Below are 18,929 nucleotides of genomic sequence, written 5' to 3' on the forward strand. Positions count from 1 at the left end.
TCACTGTTGATGCAAGAGCTACTGGTCAATATTCACTAAGGCAGGTTACTAATCTCTTCTTGGGATGACGGAGTACGGTAGACAGAACACATATAGTATTTATGGATTTAAATTTCTACATTCGCACTTAAAGCCTTTGAACAATGAGAGGAGCAAATTTCTTCCCTTTTTGACCAGGGGAAATCGGAATCAGCTTTGACTGTTTATTGGAAATCTATTTGCTGCACAGAACATGGTGCGAATCTCAGGTCAGCTTAGCATTAAGCCAAGAGTCTATGGGTTGAGCCCTCTCCTGGCAGCAGTGCCAAAATTCAAGCTCAGACTCCTGGATCACTGGGAGAGCCTGCCACTGCCAGCACGGTACCTTGCACAAGACATCTTAAACCGAGTACAGGCATTAAAGATCACTCTGTCGAAGAGCAGACAAGTTATCACTGTCCAATAATTATCCCTCGAACAATCAGAGAAACTAGTCATTTTGGAGTGGCCATGATTGAGGGTCAGTGCTGGGATCAAAGTGCTGAGGCTTTCACTTGTGGGGCTTCAGCAAGAGGACTGAGAAGAGGTTCAGGTAAGGACAGAAGAGATTTTTCAGCTCTTTACGGTGGCAGGTACACCCGTTGGGGCAGAGCTCTGCTCCTACAAGATGTGGGACAGTGAGGAGACTTCTCATGTCTGAGAGACCACATCTGGGAGATGTGCGTTCAGCTGCAGCTTCTCAATGAACGAGTGAAGGAAATGGAGCTGGAGTTGGATGAACTCAGGATCAGAGAGTAAAGAAGATCATAGACTGCAGCTACATTAATGTGGTCACACCAGACACACAGGCTGCAGGCAGCTGAGTAAACATCAGGAAGAGTAATGGGAGAAAGCAAAGAGCGCAGGGTTCTCCTGGGTCCATTCCCCTCAGTAACAAGTAGACCATTTTGGATACTTCTGGGGGTAATCTTACAGAGATTAGCAGCAGCAGCCAAGTCAATGGCACCATGACTGACTCTGAGGCTTAGCGAGGAAGGGTTAAATCACTTTGAATGATAGTGGTTAGAGACTCCATGGTCAGGAGAGGCGTTTCTATGACTGCAAGAGAGACTCCAGAATGGGGTGTCGCCTCCCTGGTACCAGTGGCCAGGATGTGCCTAAGTGAGCACAGTATGTTCTGAGAGAGAGGAAGAACGGCCAGAGATCATGGTCCATATTGGTACCAAGGGCAGAGGGAGAAACAGAGGTGTTTTTTTCTGCAGAATGATTTCAGGGAGCAAGGTAGCAAGTTAAAAAGCAGGCCTTCCAAGGTTGTAAACTTGGGATTACTATCTGTGCTATGAGCTAGTGAATCAAGAAGCAGGATGATGGTGCTGTTTAGTGTGTGGCTAAAGAGCTGGTGAGAAAGGAGGGATTCAGATATTTGGATCATTGGACTCTCTTCCAGAGAAGGTGGAATCTATACCAGAGTGATGGGTTTCACCTGAACAGGAGTGGGACCAGTATTTTGGCAGGGAGGGTTTATACTGGAGTGGCAAGGGAGTGAAAACATGGCCAATAGGGTAGCAAGGCACAGAGTTGAAGGGATGGCAAATACTGGGACAAGCAATCCTTTGAGGAAGGTCCAGAGGGATGAGTGAATGGTCGCAGTGGGACTGAGGGGCTGAAGTGTGCTTATTTTAGTGCAAGGGGTTTTGTGAGGAAGGCAGATGAACTTGGGGCCTTGGATGTTGTGGACGTTACAGAGATGAGCCTGCAAAAGGGACAGGGCTGGCAGCTCAATGGTCCAGATTTGAGATGTTTTAGATGGGAGAGAGAAGGAAGTAAATGCAAAGTTTTAGTTGATTTAAATATGTTCAACACTGACACAAGCCAAGAGCCTTGTTCTATGGTGTTAGGACACATTAATGCATTCTGAAGCTTGCTATACAAACATGAGCTGCGTTCCCTATATTGTACTGGTGTTTACAATCCAAATGCTCTTCACTGAGAAGCAGCTCTTTAGCTGTACACATTTTTAGAATCTTTTTAAATAATTTTTATTGATCTCTATAAATGCAACTCATGAAGGTTGAACAGAACAATAAAGGCAATCAATGGTACCATCAAAGTTGGTACATTTGAATTTAAAAACTGTGAGAAGGGAAATCATGAATTAGGCATGGTTAAAATGGAATCCACGCATGACATGTAATCCTTTGTAATGCTTTCAGTGTTATAATTTAACACAGACTCCCACTTACATGTCAAGTTCAATTTCCAAAGTGAGCATATTTGATGAGGGCAAGCCACATTTGTTTATTCATCAAAGGAAAGAATGAGGAAACATAGAAGCTGTAGATGCTGGATCTTGAGCAAACAAAGAATAGTTGGAGGAAGTCAATTGTTCAGACAATGTCTGTGGGTAGATATGGTCAGCTAGCGTTTTGGGTCAGAACCCTTTATTGAGTCTCAGATAAAATAGTAACATTGCATATGCAAAATTAAAAGAAACTGAGGGAGGGGCCCAGGTGATAACAATGAACAGTAGGTATGGAACATGGAGAGCCAAGTAGAGAGAACCTTTCACAATAGGGGGTGGGTGAAGAAAAATTCAAGTGAAAGGGTAGGAAAATAAGTCCTGGAGTAGCTAACAAAGTGGAATGAGATGGGGACTTCAACAACAATTTAATTTCTTCCAATCTCACACCAATAACCCTCATTTTCCTTGCATCCATGTGCCTGTCTAAATGCCCCTATTTTTCCAGGCTCCACCACCAACCCGGGCAATGTATTCCAGGTTCGCACCACTCAGTGTAAAAGCACATACTTCTGACATCTTCCCTGAACTTCCCACAACTCACCTTAAACAGATGTCCCTGGTATTTGCTATTGTTGCCCCAGGAAAATGGAGTTGGCTGTCCACCCTAGTTAAGCCCCTCATCATCTTGTATACCGTAGCTCTGTCAAACTTGCTTGATGTGACATGTTCTCTACTCCAGGCAACATCCTGGCAAATATCCTCTGCACCCTCGCCAAAGCATCTACATCCTTCCTGTAATGAGGCAACCAGAACTGAACACAATGCTCCATGTGAGATCTAACGAGGGACAAGATTTGCACTTCCTATGGTTATAGTGGGAAGTGTCTCAGGGTGGAAGGGTGGGTGGAGAGGGAAGAGTGAACCAGGGAGAGGCTTATCTCTGTGAAAAGTAGATAAGGGTGGAGAGAGGAAAGATGTGGCTGGTGGTGGAAATGTCAGAGGATAATGTCAGATGCATAGGCTGGTGGGGTGGAAAGCTCAGAGCAGACGAACTCTGTCCTTGTTCTGCCTGGGGGAGGGGGAGGTGGGGTGAGAGCAGGAGTATGAGAAATGGAGGAGATACAGGTATGGGTTCCATTAATAACAGAGAAAGGGGAAATCCACTTTATTAAAGAAGGCGATGTTTCAGATATTCTAGAGTGGAGAGCCTCAACCCGGGAATGGATTGTGTCCCTGCTCTGGGAAAGGATGTAGCCTTATCCCAGGAACAGATGTGTTCCTGCCCTGGGAATAAATGCAGCGGGGGCAGTGGAACTGGGAGAAAGGGGTGGTGTCCTTAGAGACAGGTTGGAGAGGTGTAATCAAGGGAGCTGTGAGAAGGGGTGGATATTTTGTCCCCTGAAATGAAGACTCAGAGGCTGAGGAAGAGGAGAGAAGTGTCAGATGCAGTTCCAGTAAATTTAAGAGGTGGGTGGAAGTTGGTGGTGAAATTGCTCACATCAGAGTTCAGAGCAGGTTCAGGAGGTGTCACCCATGCAGGAGTCAGTGTAGCATTGGAAGAGTTGTGGGATTGGGACCCAAATATGATTGAATGGGGACTGACTCACATACCCAAAAACAGGGAGGTGTAGCTATGGCCGGTCGGTACATGTGCCGTGGCTACACCCTGGTCTGAGAGAAGCGGGAAGAGAGAACAGAAACTTGTGTTCATTAAAAACCATGACATGGAATGGGAATAACTGAACAAATTAATTTGAAATATCTCACGATCCTATTTTAAGGATGATGTTAACCAATTGAAATAAACATCGTATTTTAATTGTCAAAATTGACTATGTAATTTTCAGTCATTTTAAATACACCAGGCTGTAGTTCATAGACTTCAGCTTGGCATTCAACACAATCATACCTCAGAAGCAGGTGGATAAACTGTCCTCGCTGGGACTCAACACCCCTCTCTGCAACTGGATCCTGGATTTCTTGACCAAAAGACCACAGACCGTCTGGGTTGGCAGTAAAACATCTCACATCCCATCACACTGAGCACTGGCCCACCTCAGGGCTGTACGCTCAGCCCACTACTGTTCATGCCTGCTAACTCACAACAGCACTGCCAGATTCAGTCCCAGCCGAATCATCAAGTTTGTGATTGACAATGGTGGTTGGGCCTCATCAGCAACAACGATGAGTCATCTCAAAGAGAAGAGGTTGCGAGGTTTGTAAAATGGTGTGGGAACAACAACTCGAAAGTCAATGTGGACATGACAAAGCAGATGATTGCGGACATCAGGAGGAGGATGAAAGTCGACTAATCTCCACTGTACATCAATGGTTCCTCAGTGGAAAAAGTGAAGAGCACTAAATTCCTTGGTTTGCATATGACGAATGACCTATCCTGGATCCACAACACCTCCTCTTGAGTCAGGAAGTGCAGTATCACCTACACGTCCAAAGGAGATTGAAGAGGATTGTGGCTATCACATGACAGCACTGTCCCTGACCTAGTCGGAGGACATACCAGCTGCCTATTAAGGTTTGGTTCTGCCCCACCCATTAGTGCACACCTTGCTGTTGAAACCATGTAAATTACCTGGACTGGACTCTTCAGCCTGCCTGCACTTGGTCTTGGGCCATTGACTTTTGTAATTGGATTAACCTTCCTGGCATTGAGCTATTCACCCTGCTAATGACCTGGGCTGAACCTTCAGCGCCATAAAGGTGCCACATGTACTTTGTTCTCTCTCTTTTTTTGCCATTTTCAAAGGACCACCCTGTTTCATTCCAGGCTGAGGAACACGGAACAGCGTTGGAGAAATTGTTGGTGAGCTGTGCACTAAATAGGGTTGGGAGCATCAATTATTGTCCCTAAATAGCATAGAGCTCTGCCTGCACAGAGTCAAGGGGGGGGGGGGTAGGCATCATATTGACTTTTCCCTTGGTTGTTTGTGTGTATGGAGTTTGTTTCCATGTTCGTTACTCGTTGCCTACATTTGTTTAATCACTTGCTGGCTTTTTCCCACAATCACTAATAAAATGTGCGTGTTGTTCAGTGGCAACCCAACTTTTCCCCCCACAATTGTTAATAAACTGTACACGTTGTTTCGCTACGTATGAGAATGAGAGAACAAGAGAACAGTTACCATTCTCTCACGTTTTTCCTTCAGTAGATAAAATTCTTTGCTACCAAAACGTTGTCCAGAGTCCTTGCCTTTGAGAGCCATCAAACCAGTTTCATCACTCACAACAGAGGGCAAGGCGACAATGGTAGTTTCCCCCATCTTGACAACATTTTACGGGAGCACAATGGAGAGTGTCCTGTCTGGCTGCATCATTGTATGGTACAATAGCTGCATAGGATCAGACCAGAAGTCTGTACAAAGCATTATAATAACAGCCGAGAAGATCACTGGGGTCTTCCTTTCCTCTAAGGGTGACACTCACTGGGAGCAGTGCTTAAATAGGGCTCAAAGAATCATCCCTACCATCTTTTACACAGGATCTTTGACCCTCTACCATCAGGAAGGAGATACAGATCAAAACAGAAATGGGAACAGGATTTCAATATACAATTGAAGAGCAAGTATGGACAGATTCAAGTAGAAATTGCACGTCCAATACAATCAATGTGCAGTAAAGATTGGAACAAAATAATTTTCTCCATCAATTATATATCACATAATATAAATTGCATAAAATAAAACTGGATTTAATGGACAAATGTTTTAGATGTGATAGGGAGGAAGGCACCTTTCTGCACTCCACATGGATGTGTCCAAAAGTAAGGCTGTTTTGGATAAAAGTAGGGGAATTATTGGAACAAATTACTAATAATGTATATCCGCAAAACCCTGACTTATTTTTCTTAGGAAACGTTAAAGGAACTACACCCAAATTAGTCTTATAATCTCAATGGAAATTTGTAAAAATAGTACTGGCAGTGGCACGAAAGTGTAGAGAAGTTACCTAAAGTCAGACTCTTACTTGGGTATAGATATGCATGTGGAAATATAAAAATCAATCTCATTGGAAAAAATTATTTAGAATTTAAGGAATAAATATAATACATATTTACATATATGGAGTGTAAATAAAAAAAGATTGGTAATGGGGTTAGCTTCTCCTTGCCATCCCTTGTGACCTCACCAGGTATTATAAATGATACCTGTTACGTTCTTTGGGCTTTTTGACTCATCCTCCTATAATCCAATACTGACATTTTTCTCTTCATCTTTTTATCTTTATTTCTTTTCTTCAGGATGTTATTAATATGTATAAGAAATTATTGTTTTTTGGGGGGGTTGGGGTTAGGGAGGGTTGAGTTTTAAAGGGGAGGGGAATATATTTTGGTTTTTGTAGTCAGTAATAACCTGTATTAAAATAATGGATGTATATAGATTATACACAAACTTTAAAAATATTTTTTTTAATAAAAAGGAAGGAGATAGAGGAACATCAAACCATTTCGTCAACAACTAAAGTCCAGTCCATTTAAAGGCAGGTGTTCGACAATATTCATTGGAAAGAAGCATCTGGAAGGTGGCAGATGGGGGCGAACAAGAACGACTCGTAAAAGAATATGCCAGGCCAAGTCAGTTTCAGTGTTGAGGACTGCCAGTAATGTGCTAAAATAAATCCAGGGACTGAGGTAACAGAGTGGTGTCACAACAGTTTGCCTTGAAGTACTCAGATACAAAGATCAATGGAGAGCTGCTCTATTGATTTCCAGAAAAGTTATAAAAGTGAGCAATTATTCTTTAAAATACGGAATGTCCCACTGTGCAACAGAGAATGAGGACGACTTCACCAATGTCACGTTTATTTACACCTGATCTTTCCCGATTCTACAGAGAAGGCAGCTGACATGAATCATTTAGGGCTAAAGAAAATTAAGCAGCTCATGATTCATAACCAACTGGCACAATCACTACATACATTTTTGTTGTGACCAAGAAAAAAGGCAGCGCAGCTGTATTAGACCCACTTAGGGTGGGGAGCAGAGACTCCGCGCTCCCGCAGAGTCCAATTGCTCAGTTCCACAGTTGTAAGCTCTGTATAGGCTTTGAATGGCTTGTTAAAGGAGCCAACAGTACCTTTAATTAAAATCCTGTAAGGTCTGCACCCAGGATTGGCAGCAGTCACAAGGGGTTGCAGCCTCCGGAGAAGTGGAGGACTGGTGCAGGGCACCATAAAATGGCGAGATCACCCACCATTAAGAAGGAGAAGAGGAGGACCGGTGACTACAGCAGTGGACCAGGGTGGAGTTCTGCGGCTGAAGGACCCACACAAGCAGCGGGAAGTCGGCAACTCAAGGCAAGGGACCCAGGCTGTGGGTTGCTGGAGACTGTGGTTAAGGAACTTGCACCAGGCTGTGGATTCTTGGTGGCTGGCTCAAGACAGATTGATGGGATACCAGGTATTGGAACTGGGATGCAAAATGGTGCCAAGGACACTGAGGAATTCCTAACCGTATAGGCAGTTTGGATCTGGAGCTCAGGTTGCCGACGGTGTGGACTGGACATTCTGTGGGTGCAGGAGATCTAGAGGTGAATCCACAGACACTCAGTAACTCTTGGTGGGGGGTGGGAATTCTCTTTTCTTCTTTGACTTTAAGAGGTGCTTCAGACAATTTCTGCAAATGGTGAATCTGCCTCAGAGCAGACAAAAGGCAATTTCGGATAATGTGACAACGTTTTTATTACATGTCAATTTTCATAACCGTAAATTTAATCTTGAAATAGGATCAAGAATTAACAATTCAAAACAGTGCAGATTAGCAACAAACCAAATGCATAGGTCTGAGTCGATCAGATTTCCTGCATTCTTCAATGGGCTATTGATCCTCATCTTGGGTTTAGAATTCTAAATTTACCCTCCCAATGAACACATTCACATTGCCAATCTAGACTGACTGCTTATTTGCTGCCAGTGGCCGTACATACTCTATTAAAGAAGCTCAATTTTAATTGGATAAATCCCCTTCACAAAACTAATTGGACACCTGCCACGAGATAAACTTTTTTTTATTATTTTTCCAGAGCAGAGCATTAAACTCCCAACATTTTTTTTTAAATCAGGTAGATCAGAGATTGCACAAACACTGCTCATAATCAGCAAGACTTCAGGGGTTCAGGAGATCCAAGATGCACAGGGGAACAAAAAAAAGAGACTATTTGGTCCCCAACCCAGCCTGCCATTCAAACTCCACCTTCATCCAGGGTGGACAACGCCAGCTGTTTGGACATGCGTCTCCTTTAACAGACCACCCCCACCTTGCACCTACATCCCCTCATTCAAGATTCTTGACAAGCAGGAACATCAACTCTTTCCTCCCCAAAAGATCCTAAATATTTTAAGGTCTCTCATCATTCTCCAAAACTGCAAAGAATATAGATTACATTTCTCAGCCGCTCAGACAGCAAAGTCTCTCACCCCAGGGGTTCGTCTGGAGAAACTCTTTTAGGTCGTCTCCTAAGCCAGCATATCCTTTTCTTAAACAAGGCAGCCAGGAAGTTTCCCAGTTCTCCAAACACAGCCTCACTAATGCCGAGCAACTGCTGCAATATTTCCCCATTTCTCCACTCCATCCTAATTTCCAACTTCAATATCTCATTTGCTCTCCTGCCCACTTGCTGCGCCTGTCCACTAACCTTTTGCATTTGGTGCACCAGATGCATTTGGTACACCCCTCTACTATCTTTCTCCACGTAGATAATACTCAAGGTTCCTCTAACTAAAATGTACAGCCTCGCACATTCTCACACTAAATTCCATTTTGTCAAATGCTCACACAACCTCGTGGGCCCTTTTATGTTCACACTGCTTCAGCTTTAACACACGAAGTAACAACAACATATTAAAAAAAGTCAAGAATATTGACTGAGATTTTTTCATAAATTTAATGAACATATTTTCAGAACAATGTCTCACAGAAAATCAACAACTAGATAATTGAATGAGAAGCAAGATCCATTTGTATGTTCAGTTGGGTCCATTAAAAACAATGCAAACTAAACACCATTGAAATATATGGTCACAGCCTGCTGGTGAAAGATAAAGATCAAATGCAGCTGTCTGACCCTGAACAGCTGGACACAAAAACAAATATATTCATGATTCCATGATATTGAAACTTGGTCAATACCAAAACCTGCTTTCAGAAATAATATACAGAGCGCACGCACGACTGAGCAGTTGAAATCACGTTCAGCTCGGGTTTAACTCACCTATTCAACACTAAAAAGCTCGTTAAAATTATTTTTAAAATGCTAATTATCATACAACTTTGAACATGTACTTTGAGTGCAGAGGTATATAAACCTAACAAACTGACCATTTACTGCAGCATAACCATTGAACGAGAGCCTGAATTAACAAAGCGAAACACCCCCCCCCCCAAAAAAAACACATGGAGGTCAAGTTAGATAGTCTATTTTGGACTATTTAATATCTGGAATTAATATCTGGTCATTACAAATTGCTTAAAATTAATGTTCATGCCATTAATACTGCTTTGAAATAGTGAAGAAAAATTTGAACATCTTCAAAATCACGTATCCCTTTTACCTTTATCTCTAATACCACATGTTACTGTGGTCTTATCTGTCTCTTCAGAGCGAGAGTTGCCTTCAGTTACAATCATGAGTGGTTTATTTCTACCTCAAATAATAGACTGGACACAGTCTTCAACTTGGAGAATTTGCTTCAAGCTAAAAATGTATTCCTTGAGCAGAAATGGAACACTCTGCCCTTCATCATCTCACCTTGGCCCTGGTGGCCTACATAACCAAGCCTCTGTCATGTAATCCCTCTGTCTTTCACACTCCTCTGTCTTTCACACTCCTCTGTCTTTCACACTCCCCTGATTTCCCCAACCCTCCCCTCCACCTTGTGATCCACCCCATCTTTCACACCCCTAACATATTCCACCCCATTGGCGCTCCCCCAAACCCGACTGGCCTTCACCATCCCCTCCAACCTACCCCTCTCAGAGATGGAATGCTCTACCCTCAGTGGAGGCCTCACCTTTGTCCCCCTTAGCCCACACCTCATCTCCACCCCACTACACTGCAGTTCATTACTAACTACAAGTCAGTTCACATGAAATAATGTGGCTTAATACCTTCTCCCTTTTATTTATTCTTCCTCATTTGAGTCATCATGTTTTTCAACATAGAAACAAGCCCTTTGGCCCAACTCTTCCATGTTAACCATGGTGCCTACCTGAGCTGGTCCCTTTTGCCTGCACTTGATCCACATCCTTCTCAACCTTTCCTATCTGGGTACCTGCCCAAATTATTTTTAAATATTGTAATTTCTCCACCTTCACCACTTCTTCTAACCACCACCCTCTGTGTGAAATGGAAGTCTCTCAGGTCCCTTTTAAATCCATCTCTCCCCCCCTCTCCCCCACCTGAAAAGTGCCTTCTTGTTTTACACTGTTGGATCTCTCCTGAGATGAAAAGACTGGAACCATTCACCTGATCAACATCCCTCATGATTTGATAATCCTCTACAAAATCTCCTCTGAGCCTTCCATGCTCCAGGCCAACCAGTCCCAGGCTCCAATTTGAACAGCCTTCCTCTACCAACCTTTAACTCAGTCCACCATGCCAATTCTGCACCTGTTGGCCAGTCACCCTGAATCACATCTCATCTAATGATCAAGATCAACCCGCTATTGGGATCTTGCCACGCAGACCATGTTTACCACCCTCTCCTTGTCTATCCTCTTTACGATCCCTTCAAAAACACTCAAATACCAAAGGCCTGATTTCCCACCCACATAGCCATGCTGACTATCTTTAAACTGTCCTTGCCTTTTCAAACACTAGTAGATTCTGTCCTTCATAATTCCTTCCCATCACTGATACCAGATCCCATACTTGAACGATGCAGCCGCAAACATTCTCTCCTGACACAGAATGAATGAATTAACAGCATTCTAGGCTTAAACTCAAATTTATTTGTACAATGTGTTATTGCAGGGTCCACATCTGAAGCACAAGCCAACAGAGAGTAAAATTGCCTCCCTGCATTCCTGTCGCTAATATAATACTGAGTGCACTTGTTCCTTCATTCAAAGCTTTTCTGAAATATTGGTTTCCACCTTTATGCAGCGTTATCCAAGTAATGGAAGCAGACGTAGGTGAACTCTGAACTACAGTACAATTGTATGCCCAATTATTCTGCATTTCCGTCAAATAGAATAGATACCTGTGTTCCCCCACACACCTGAAGTCACTGAGTGCAGGTTAGGAACAATTAATTGGGCCGAGAAAACACAAAGATAAACAGCAGAGGCACCTCAGGTAAATCTGCAGATGAACCTCCATGATAACATCAAATGAAGGAGTCTGCAGGGAAAGGCAAGTCAAATGCCGTCAATTCAGTAACGCCAGTTTTACTCATCAAGATAAAGAGATTAAATAGAAAGAAAATGATTTGTGCAATGGAATAATATTTAAGACCTGGATTTATTCGGAGACTATTGCTTTATCATTAAGATTAGAGAATGGAGGTCTCACAATACTGATTTCAATAAAGCCTCTGTCATAACATCAAACTCTGCAGTTCCAAAATATCGATCGTTGCAAGCACTTCCGTGTAAAGAATTTGGAATACAAAGGTAAACAAGACTGACATTCAGCAACTTACCCTGTGAGAACCACCACAAAGTCCATGACATTCCAGCCATTTCGAAGGTAGGAACCTTTATGGAAAGCGAATCCAAGGGCAATAATTTTGATGCCAGCTTCAAAGCAAAATATTCCAATGAAATAAGGCTCAGTGTCATCCTGAAAGAACAAGATTCATCCATAAGATGATGGAACTTGAGGAGCAAAGAACTGAACAAATGAAGTTATTTTTCAGAACATCAAAATTCAATTTGTTCTCTTAATCTATCTGAAAATAGTCAGAAAGACCACGGTACAATACTTCATTTCCTAAATGTCAATTCAGATGGGTGCATTGTGTGAATTCCTATGGTACTGAACTAAAGTGAATGTACTGTCACAACACAATGCAGATCAGAAAAAAAAATGGCAGCTCTATAATAGCAGCACTGCCGCTGGTGTGACCCAGGGAAAACAGGGAGTGGAGAGACAGCGCTCCCCCATGGGGCCCCTAAAGCCTGGTCCAACTACCAACAGCTTTAAACTTGGGTCCCTCTGCTTCTGAGTAAAGTTGAAGCAGCAGAACTCACTCGGGCCACAGTAAAAGTGCTACAGTTTTGGGGCTGCCATCCAGGGAGAAGAAGCCATTGATTACACTGAACAATTAAGATTTTGTTTCCTGAACACTCTTAGGTGTATTTTATGGAGTTTGGGCTGCTGATCACAAAAATCTCCTTAAAATATTTCTATCATGTATCTTTTTTTTAAATCATAAAACTTATTTTTCTGATTTCCTGCATTATTTTTTGCAAACATACAAAACCATGAAGTGCAAAGTGTCATTGAAAATTCATTTTCTGCATTTGGACATGGACTTATTCCCTACTAATCTTGGTACAGTCAGTGATGAACATGGTAAAAGGTTTCACCAGGACATTGTGACCATGGAAAAGCAGTATCAAGGCAACTAGAATTCATCAATGCTGGCTGACCATTGTTGGACACTGACATGAAAGGCATGAGATGCGGAGTGCAAACAAAAATCGGCGGCTAAACATTTTTAGGTTAAACATGCTAAAATCAATGAAAATTAATTCTGTGTTTCTCCAATTTCCTTCATGAGACAGCAAATCTGATATCATCTTTGTGTTCAGCTTGACATTGTCTATGATAGTCCCCATTTTTTTTTCAGGGAGCAAATCTTTTGAAAAAATATTTGTTATTCAGTGTCACCCAACTGCAGCAACTGCTGCAAAAGTCCACATATTGTCTGAAGGCAGAACCACCAACGCAAGTGTGGAGGCTTGCGAGAAGAAATTTCCCCATGCTAGGGTGGCTTTGGACAGTTTCAGATGAAGATTGCAGAGGGGAAACAGGGAAAGAGACATTTCTACACAGCATTCCTATGGACTCCTCAAAAAGATTTTGATGCTCAAGTTTTCTCAATGGACAAAGCAACAAATGCTTTCCACCAGAAAGCTGGAACACATCAATGTTTCCGATCTGAAATTAGCAACGTGCAGGTAAATTATATTTTAGTAAGTTCAATTTTTTTTTTTTATAAACTTCACCGAAAGATGTCTCTCATTTCCTCCAACAGTGACGTGTTCCAGCAGCAGTTCTTCAACCCCCTCAAAAGTCACACATTTTAAATTTCACTTTCCTTTCTTCTGTTAACCCCCAAATATCCCTCACAGCAGAGGACGATGCACAGTTTTTGACAATGCACATCTGGGTACGTGTTGAACAGCATGCTGTCAAAGAATAACTGGAGTCCCCTCATTCCAACTGTCATCCTTCTCAATGACCCACCCAAAAAGACGATAGATTTTGTGGCAAAATGTCAGACACTGGCAGATTGTGTACGATGAACCAAATGTACCACCGTGCCATTACATCATTAGTAATGCCTTTAGGAGCTCCTTTAGAATAGCAGTAGCAATAATGTTTGTCCAACAATATTTACAAGAGGAGCTGGATCAGAGAGGCTTCGATGCTCCTACATGATTTGGATAACCACGTTTTGATTCTCAAATCAGCTCCTTATTGTCTGCAGAGCAAGCCTTGGAATTGCATCACTGCAAAACAGACCTGCATGCCCACAAAATCACTGATGCCATCTGTAAACAAAGACCCGTCTGTCTGTTGCTCTTTGAACCATCAGTTGGGGTCAAAGGAAATAGGGAAGGACCCCCCCCCCCCCATACCAATTCTCACCTTTTCTCTCTCCTGGCCTCTCCTCCATATCCAATCCTCACCTTTTACTGGTAGTCTGTACTCCTCCCCCTGTCTTTTCTTTTATTCAGGTGTCTCCCTGCTTTTTACTCATACATTGAAGAAGGGCTCAGGCCTGAAATGTCTGTTTTATATTTTTACCTCCCATGAACACTGAGAAACTGCTGAATTCCTTCAGCATTTCTGTGTTTTTGCAACAATCACAGCATCTGCAGACTTCAGTGTTTCATTCCAAGGACCCATTTATCACATTTTTTATAATGTGCATTGTGGAATTTGAAGTAAACTGTAATAATATTCCAAATTGAAACCATTTTCCCAAAAAAGGTCACAGTTTGGCAACAGCGGAGTTTCAGCTCCTGGGCTGACACGAATGCAAATTATTGCAGCTTTACAGAGGTATTTTTTCTGTTCTGTTAAAAAAAACCACAGAACCTGAAAATAGTTGTTAAGGCAGCATTATGTGGTAAAAGAGAAACAGGTTGATTGTGTTTTATCAAAGTTCAATTAATCCCATCTTTCCTCTTTCAGACACTGCCAGAGTCCACTGCATTTTCAAGTTTCTGTATAAATAGCTTGGCAGGATATTATAAAGCATCTCAATCACTCCATTATTTCAGGAACAATTCTGAAAGTATACACAAGTACTATCACTTCTTGTGGCCACAAAGTCCATAAAAGTAAGGAAGATCAGGATGTTACTTCACATCTGAACTCCTATGTAGTTCCTTCAGCTGCTAGGCCCCTCACTGCTCCACGACCATGGCCGTTTCCTCTGCTTCTCCTTCTCAATAGGATTTGGTGGGTGTGGGGAGGGGGCTGTTGTTCTTCACATTTCTGGTACCCTGCACTGATCTCGCTGTTACAGGATTTTAAATAAAAAGTCAGTTCCTCCTCAAACAAAAATCATGTCGAAAAAATTCATTGGGTTTGCAGACCCAAAATGTTTATTGTTCCTCTCTCCTCAGATGCTTTCTGTCCTATCCCAACATCTGCTGATTTTTTGAGTTTTGTGGTTTAGTGCCACATGAACAATGATTCTCACATTTTATCAAGATATTAAATGTGTAACTTTGTGACTACTAAGGTCAATAGAAGCACTTCCCACTCAAGTTAACAAAACCCTGTATAAAAATTCAAATTAGATTGAACAAAAATCAGCATTATATTCTCCAAAAAAATTCTGTTTTGCTCCTCAAATGATAATTTCTCTGAACAATTTTGTCTTTTGCAATCCAAAAACTAATCAATAAGCTATTTGCTGTGCTCTGATTAACTACAGCATACAGAGATGGGTCTATCCACGTGCACAGAGCAATGTGTCAATTAACTCTCGGTGCTGTTGATAGACTCCAATTAAGTTACAAAAAACAACCAAATTTTTTCTTATGAAACATAGAATAATTACTGCTTGAGAGATGTTGATGTTCATTTTTGATAGCTATTGAATAAATTTCCCTACATATTTGTAGCTGGCATCTGCTGAGTGGGGTGAAAAACAACTTCACTTCAAAAGGTTCCCCTTCGAGCTTTAGATTCAAGATTCTTTTTTATTGTCATGAAACAAAATAAATGTAATATTACACAAATTTATCTTTCATCTGCCGTGAGGCAGACAAAGATTGGCCATCAGCAGAAGTAACCCAGCGCCCCTGACAGTCAGAAAAAGTGAAGCAAACAACAGTCCCTCAGAGTCACTGAGTGCCCGAAGGATTCACCTCCAGCAATCCCGTAGTCCCACAAGCTTCAGTCCAAACCATGAGCAACTGAAGCTCCAGATCTGAACCTCCAAAACAATCAGGAAGTCTTCAGCGCCCAAGACCCTTCCCGCCCTCAGTCCACGCTCACATCCTGATTCCTATATCTGATACCCCTTCAGCCAGTCTTGAGCCAGACTCCAGCAATCTGCAACTTGGTGCAAGTTCTTTGACTGCAGTTGCCAGCAGCCCATGTTGGCTCCTCATCACGAGTCACCAACAGCCCATCGCCTGCTTGTTCTTCAGCCGCAGAGCCCCATTGCTAGTCTGTCACCGTGGCCACCATCCCGTGGATAGTCTCCTTTGCTTTTCCTTCTCAAAAGGGGAAGAAGGAAGTTCTCCTGGCTTTCAAGTGCCCTGTGCCAGTCCTCTGCTTCCCCAGACCCCACAACCCCTCAAGGCCACCATCAAACATGGATGCAGCCAAATACAAACACTGGTATCTTGGGCCCAGACCCCATGGTTGCAGGATTTTAAATAAAACACTGTCAACCTCTAAGAGGCCATTTAAAGCCTATATGGAACTGACAGTTGTCAGAATGGGCAGTAGAACCCCTCTTCCCCTCAAGAGCAGATGCCTGGCACTACTGCCCTCAGGGACTGGTACAAAATCAAAAGTTTATTATTAATATTTTAGTCTGTGGAGCCACCAACTCTGCTGTAACCTTAACATAAGTGCTCTTTCCAGGAGTAGTCATCACACAAAAATCTTGAGCAAACAATTTTCATTCTCTCCAAATCCAAGATCATCAAGGTTCATTGCAGTAGCATTTCCACCATTGAGGTTAGTCAACAGTTTGGAATCAAATTAGACTTTCTGAATTTGAGATGATGAGTCTGTTTTAATGGATGATATCTGAACAGATTTAATAAAGGGTAAAATAATGAGTTTTTTTGAACAAATGAACATGCTTTGTGTACATGAGAATATTTTCCCTCATCCGCTTCTCCCTTCCCACCTATCCCATGACCACAAGAGTTGCTCCACTTGCCCCCACACCACCTCCCTCATCACCATTCAGGACCCAAAACAGTCCTTCCAAATGAAGCAACACTTAACACTTAACTGCTGAGGTCACCTATTGTATATCCAGTGCTCCCATTGTGGCCTTCTTTACATCAGAGACTTGACAGAAATGGAGATCGCTTTGTTGAACAGCTCAGCTCTGTCCACCCCAATAGCATGGATCACACATTTCTATTCCCCACCCCATTCCCTGCTGACATGTCCGTCCGTGGTCTCATATACTGTCAGACTGAGACCATTCCCAATGGAGAAACAACACCTCAAATGGCATCTGGGCACTCTCCAACTGGATGGCATTCACACCAACTCCTCCAGTTTCCATTTGAAACCATCCCTCCACATCATTCCCTCTGTCTCCTTCCCCCCAGCTTGCTTTCACAGGGCCCCTTCCCCAATAGCCAATGACATGTCTCCTTCCACTGCACATTCTTCCCTTCTCCTCAGCCTTTTAATTCAGGTGCCTATTTGCCTTTTTCTCATATCTGAAACATTAGATATACATCTTTACCTCAAATGGATGCTGTGAGGCCTGCTGAGTTCCTTTGTGTATTTACTTTCTGAGAACATTTTGGGGTAAAACCACAGGATTCTGTTGACACGGTGGTTAAATGGGAAAAAAAAACATGCTGGAGAAACTCAGCAGGTCAAACAGTGCCTTTAGGTCACAAAGGTGAAGATACATCACCAACCTTTCAGGCTTGAGCCCTTCATCAAGGTGTGGGAACATTTTGGTTGACTGAAAAAAGTTTAACCCCAATGGAAAAAAAAACATGTTCTTGCATAGCTCTTAACTTTTGTCAATGTGCATAAAATTGATAATTATACCAAACAATTATATAATCATTCACTGAATTGAACTTAACATTTTCTACACAAAGTTGATTCAAATAAGTGACAGGTAGATTTGAAAAATGAATGAGTCTTTTCATTCTAATATCAGATGACGTCTGGCTAATTCAGTTGACAGTGGACAGTAATGGGTTAAACAACAAGTAGGTCTGGAGTTTATGCTTCATCACAATTCCCTCAATCAGGTAGTAAAGCATGAAAGGGGCTTCTCTTAACATCTGGACGCATTTAGAAATTACCTCGAAATGAGCTTTAGAGGTTTTCCACACAGGCACTATTGTTCATTTTTCTTTTCAAATCCTTGTGCTGTTTTCTATCATTTGCATTTAACATACTCGTTTACATAACAATAACATCTCAGTTGTTTGTATCGGCAAGGGCTGTTTTAAAATGTACTTCCCATATGAACATTTCTGCAGAAGAAAGCCTGCTGTCACAGTTTGTGAAGTGTTTTACTTGGAGGACAGGTGAATAGGGGTGTGGTGAGGTGAATCACCAAAAACAACAAATCTGCTTCTTCCAAATGATTCACATTTAAATTCCGTGTGTAGTTCTGCAGACGGCTTTTACTATGAAAGAGCCCAAAATGTTATGTCAGAGACACAGTGATAAACATTGTGGTCTTCAACGGCAAACAATCCGAAATAACTGAAATCTTACCAATCTCTCCGACATGGGCGTTTTATCTCCGTCTGGAAGATGCTGTTCCAAGGCCAAAACGATGCAGTTTGCAATTATGGTCGCCAATATCATGTATTCAAATGGAGTACACAAGGTTAAGGTGAATTGACGTTGCATTAAGTTCGCTATTTTTAAAATAAAAAGAATTAAACGTGCATTGATACTTCATTGTGGTTTGGGACCAGGATGATGAATCTGCATCTTTAACTCAGCAATAATATCGAGGACTTGGGGTTCTGCTAACTCTAAATATTGGTACCAATTGGGAGGCTGGGGTTTCCCTGCATTTTGAACGGGATCAAGTCCTCCTGGTTGAGGAGGGCGTGAAGTTATTTTGGCCCAGCGCCTTTCCTGCAACTGCATTTCCAAGGGAAACGTGCTACACGTAACAGCGCAACTTAACGTCGCTGTTTAAGAACGGGGAACTCGACCATTAGCCAGACACCTAGACAAAATCTGCCCGTAATTATGCGTGGCCCGATGTGTCCCGGGCGCCCGATCTGCCTGACTTTGGTCCAGCCTGCCGTGGAGGCGTGGGTGCATTT

General features: G+C 42.4%; 1 protein-coding gene across 1 annotated transcript in view; it reads right to left on the reverse strand.

The window, feature by feature from the left end:
- The window catches only part of LOC138762259 (probable voltage-dependent N-type calcium channel subunit alpha-1B), a 927,445-nt gene that overhangs the window by 834,009 nt on the left and 74,507 nt on the right, over positions 1 to 18,929 (reverse strand). Inside the window, exons 4-5 of the mRNA XM_069935943.1 lie at positions 18,364 to 18,469; positions 11,876 to 12,015 (exon numbers count right to left, since the gene is read on the reverse strand). Coding sequence (XP_069792044.1) covers positions 11,876 to 12,015; positions 18,364 to 18,469 — 246 coding nt within the window. The remainder of the gene's footprint in view (positions 1 to 11,875; positions 12,016 to 18,363; positions 18,470 to 18,929) is intronic.

This window comes from Narcine bancroftii, chromosome 1, assembly GCF_036971445.1.
Source record: "Narcine bancroftii isolate sNarBan1 chromosome 1, sNarBan1.hap1, whole genome shotgun sequence".
In the NCBI taxonomy this organism is placed as follows: domain Eukaryota; kingdom Metazoa; phylum Chordata; class Chondrichthyes; order Torpediniformes; family Narcinidae; genus Narcine; species Narcine bancroftii.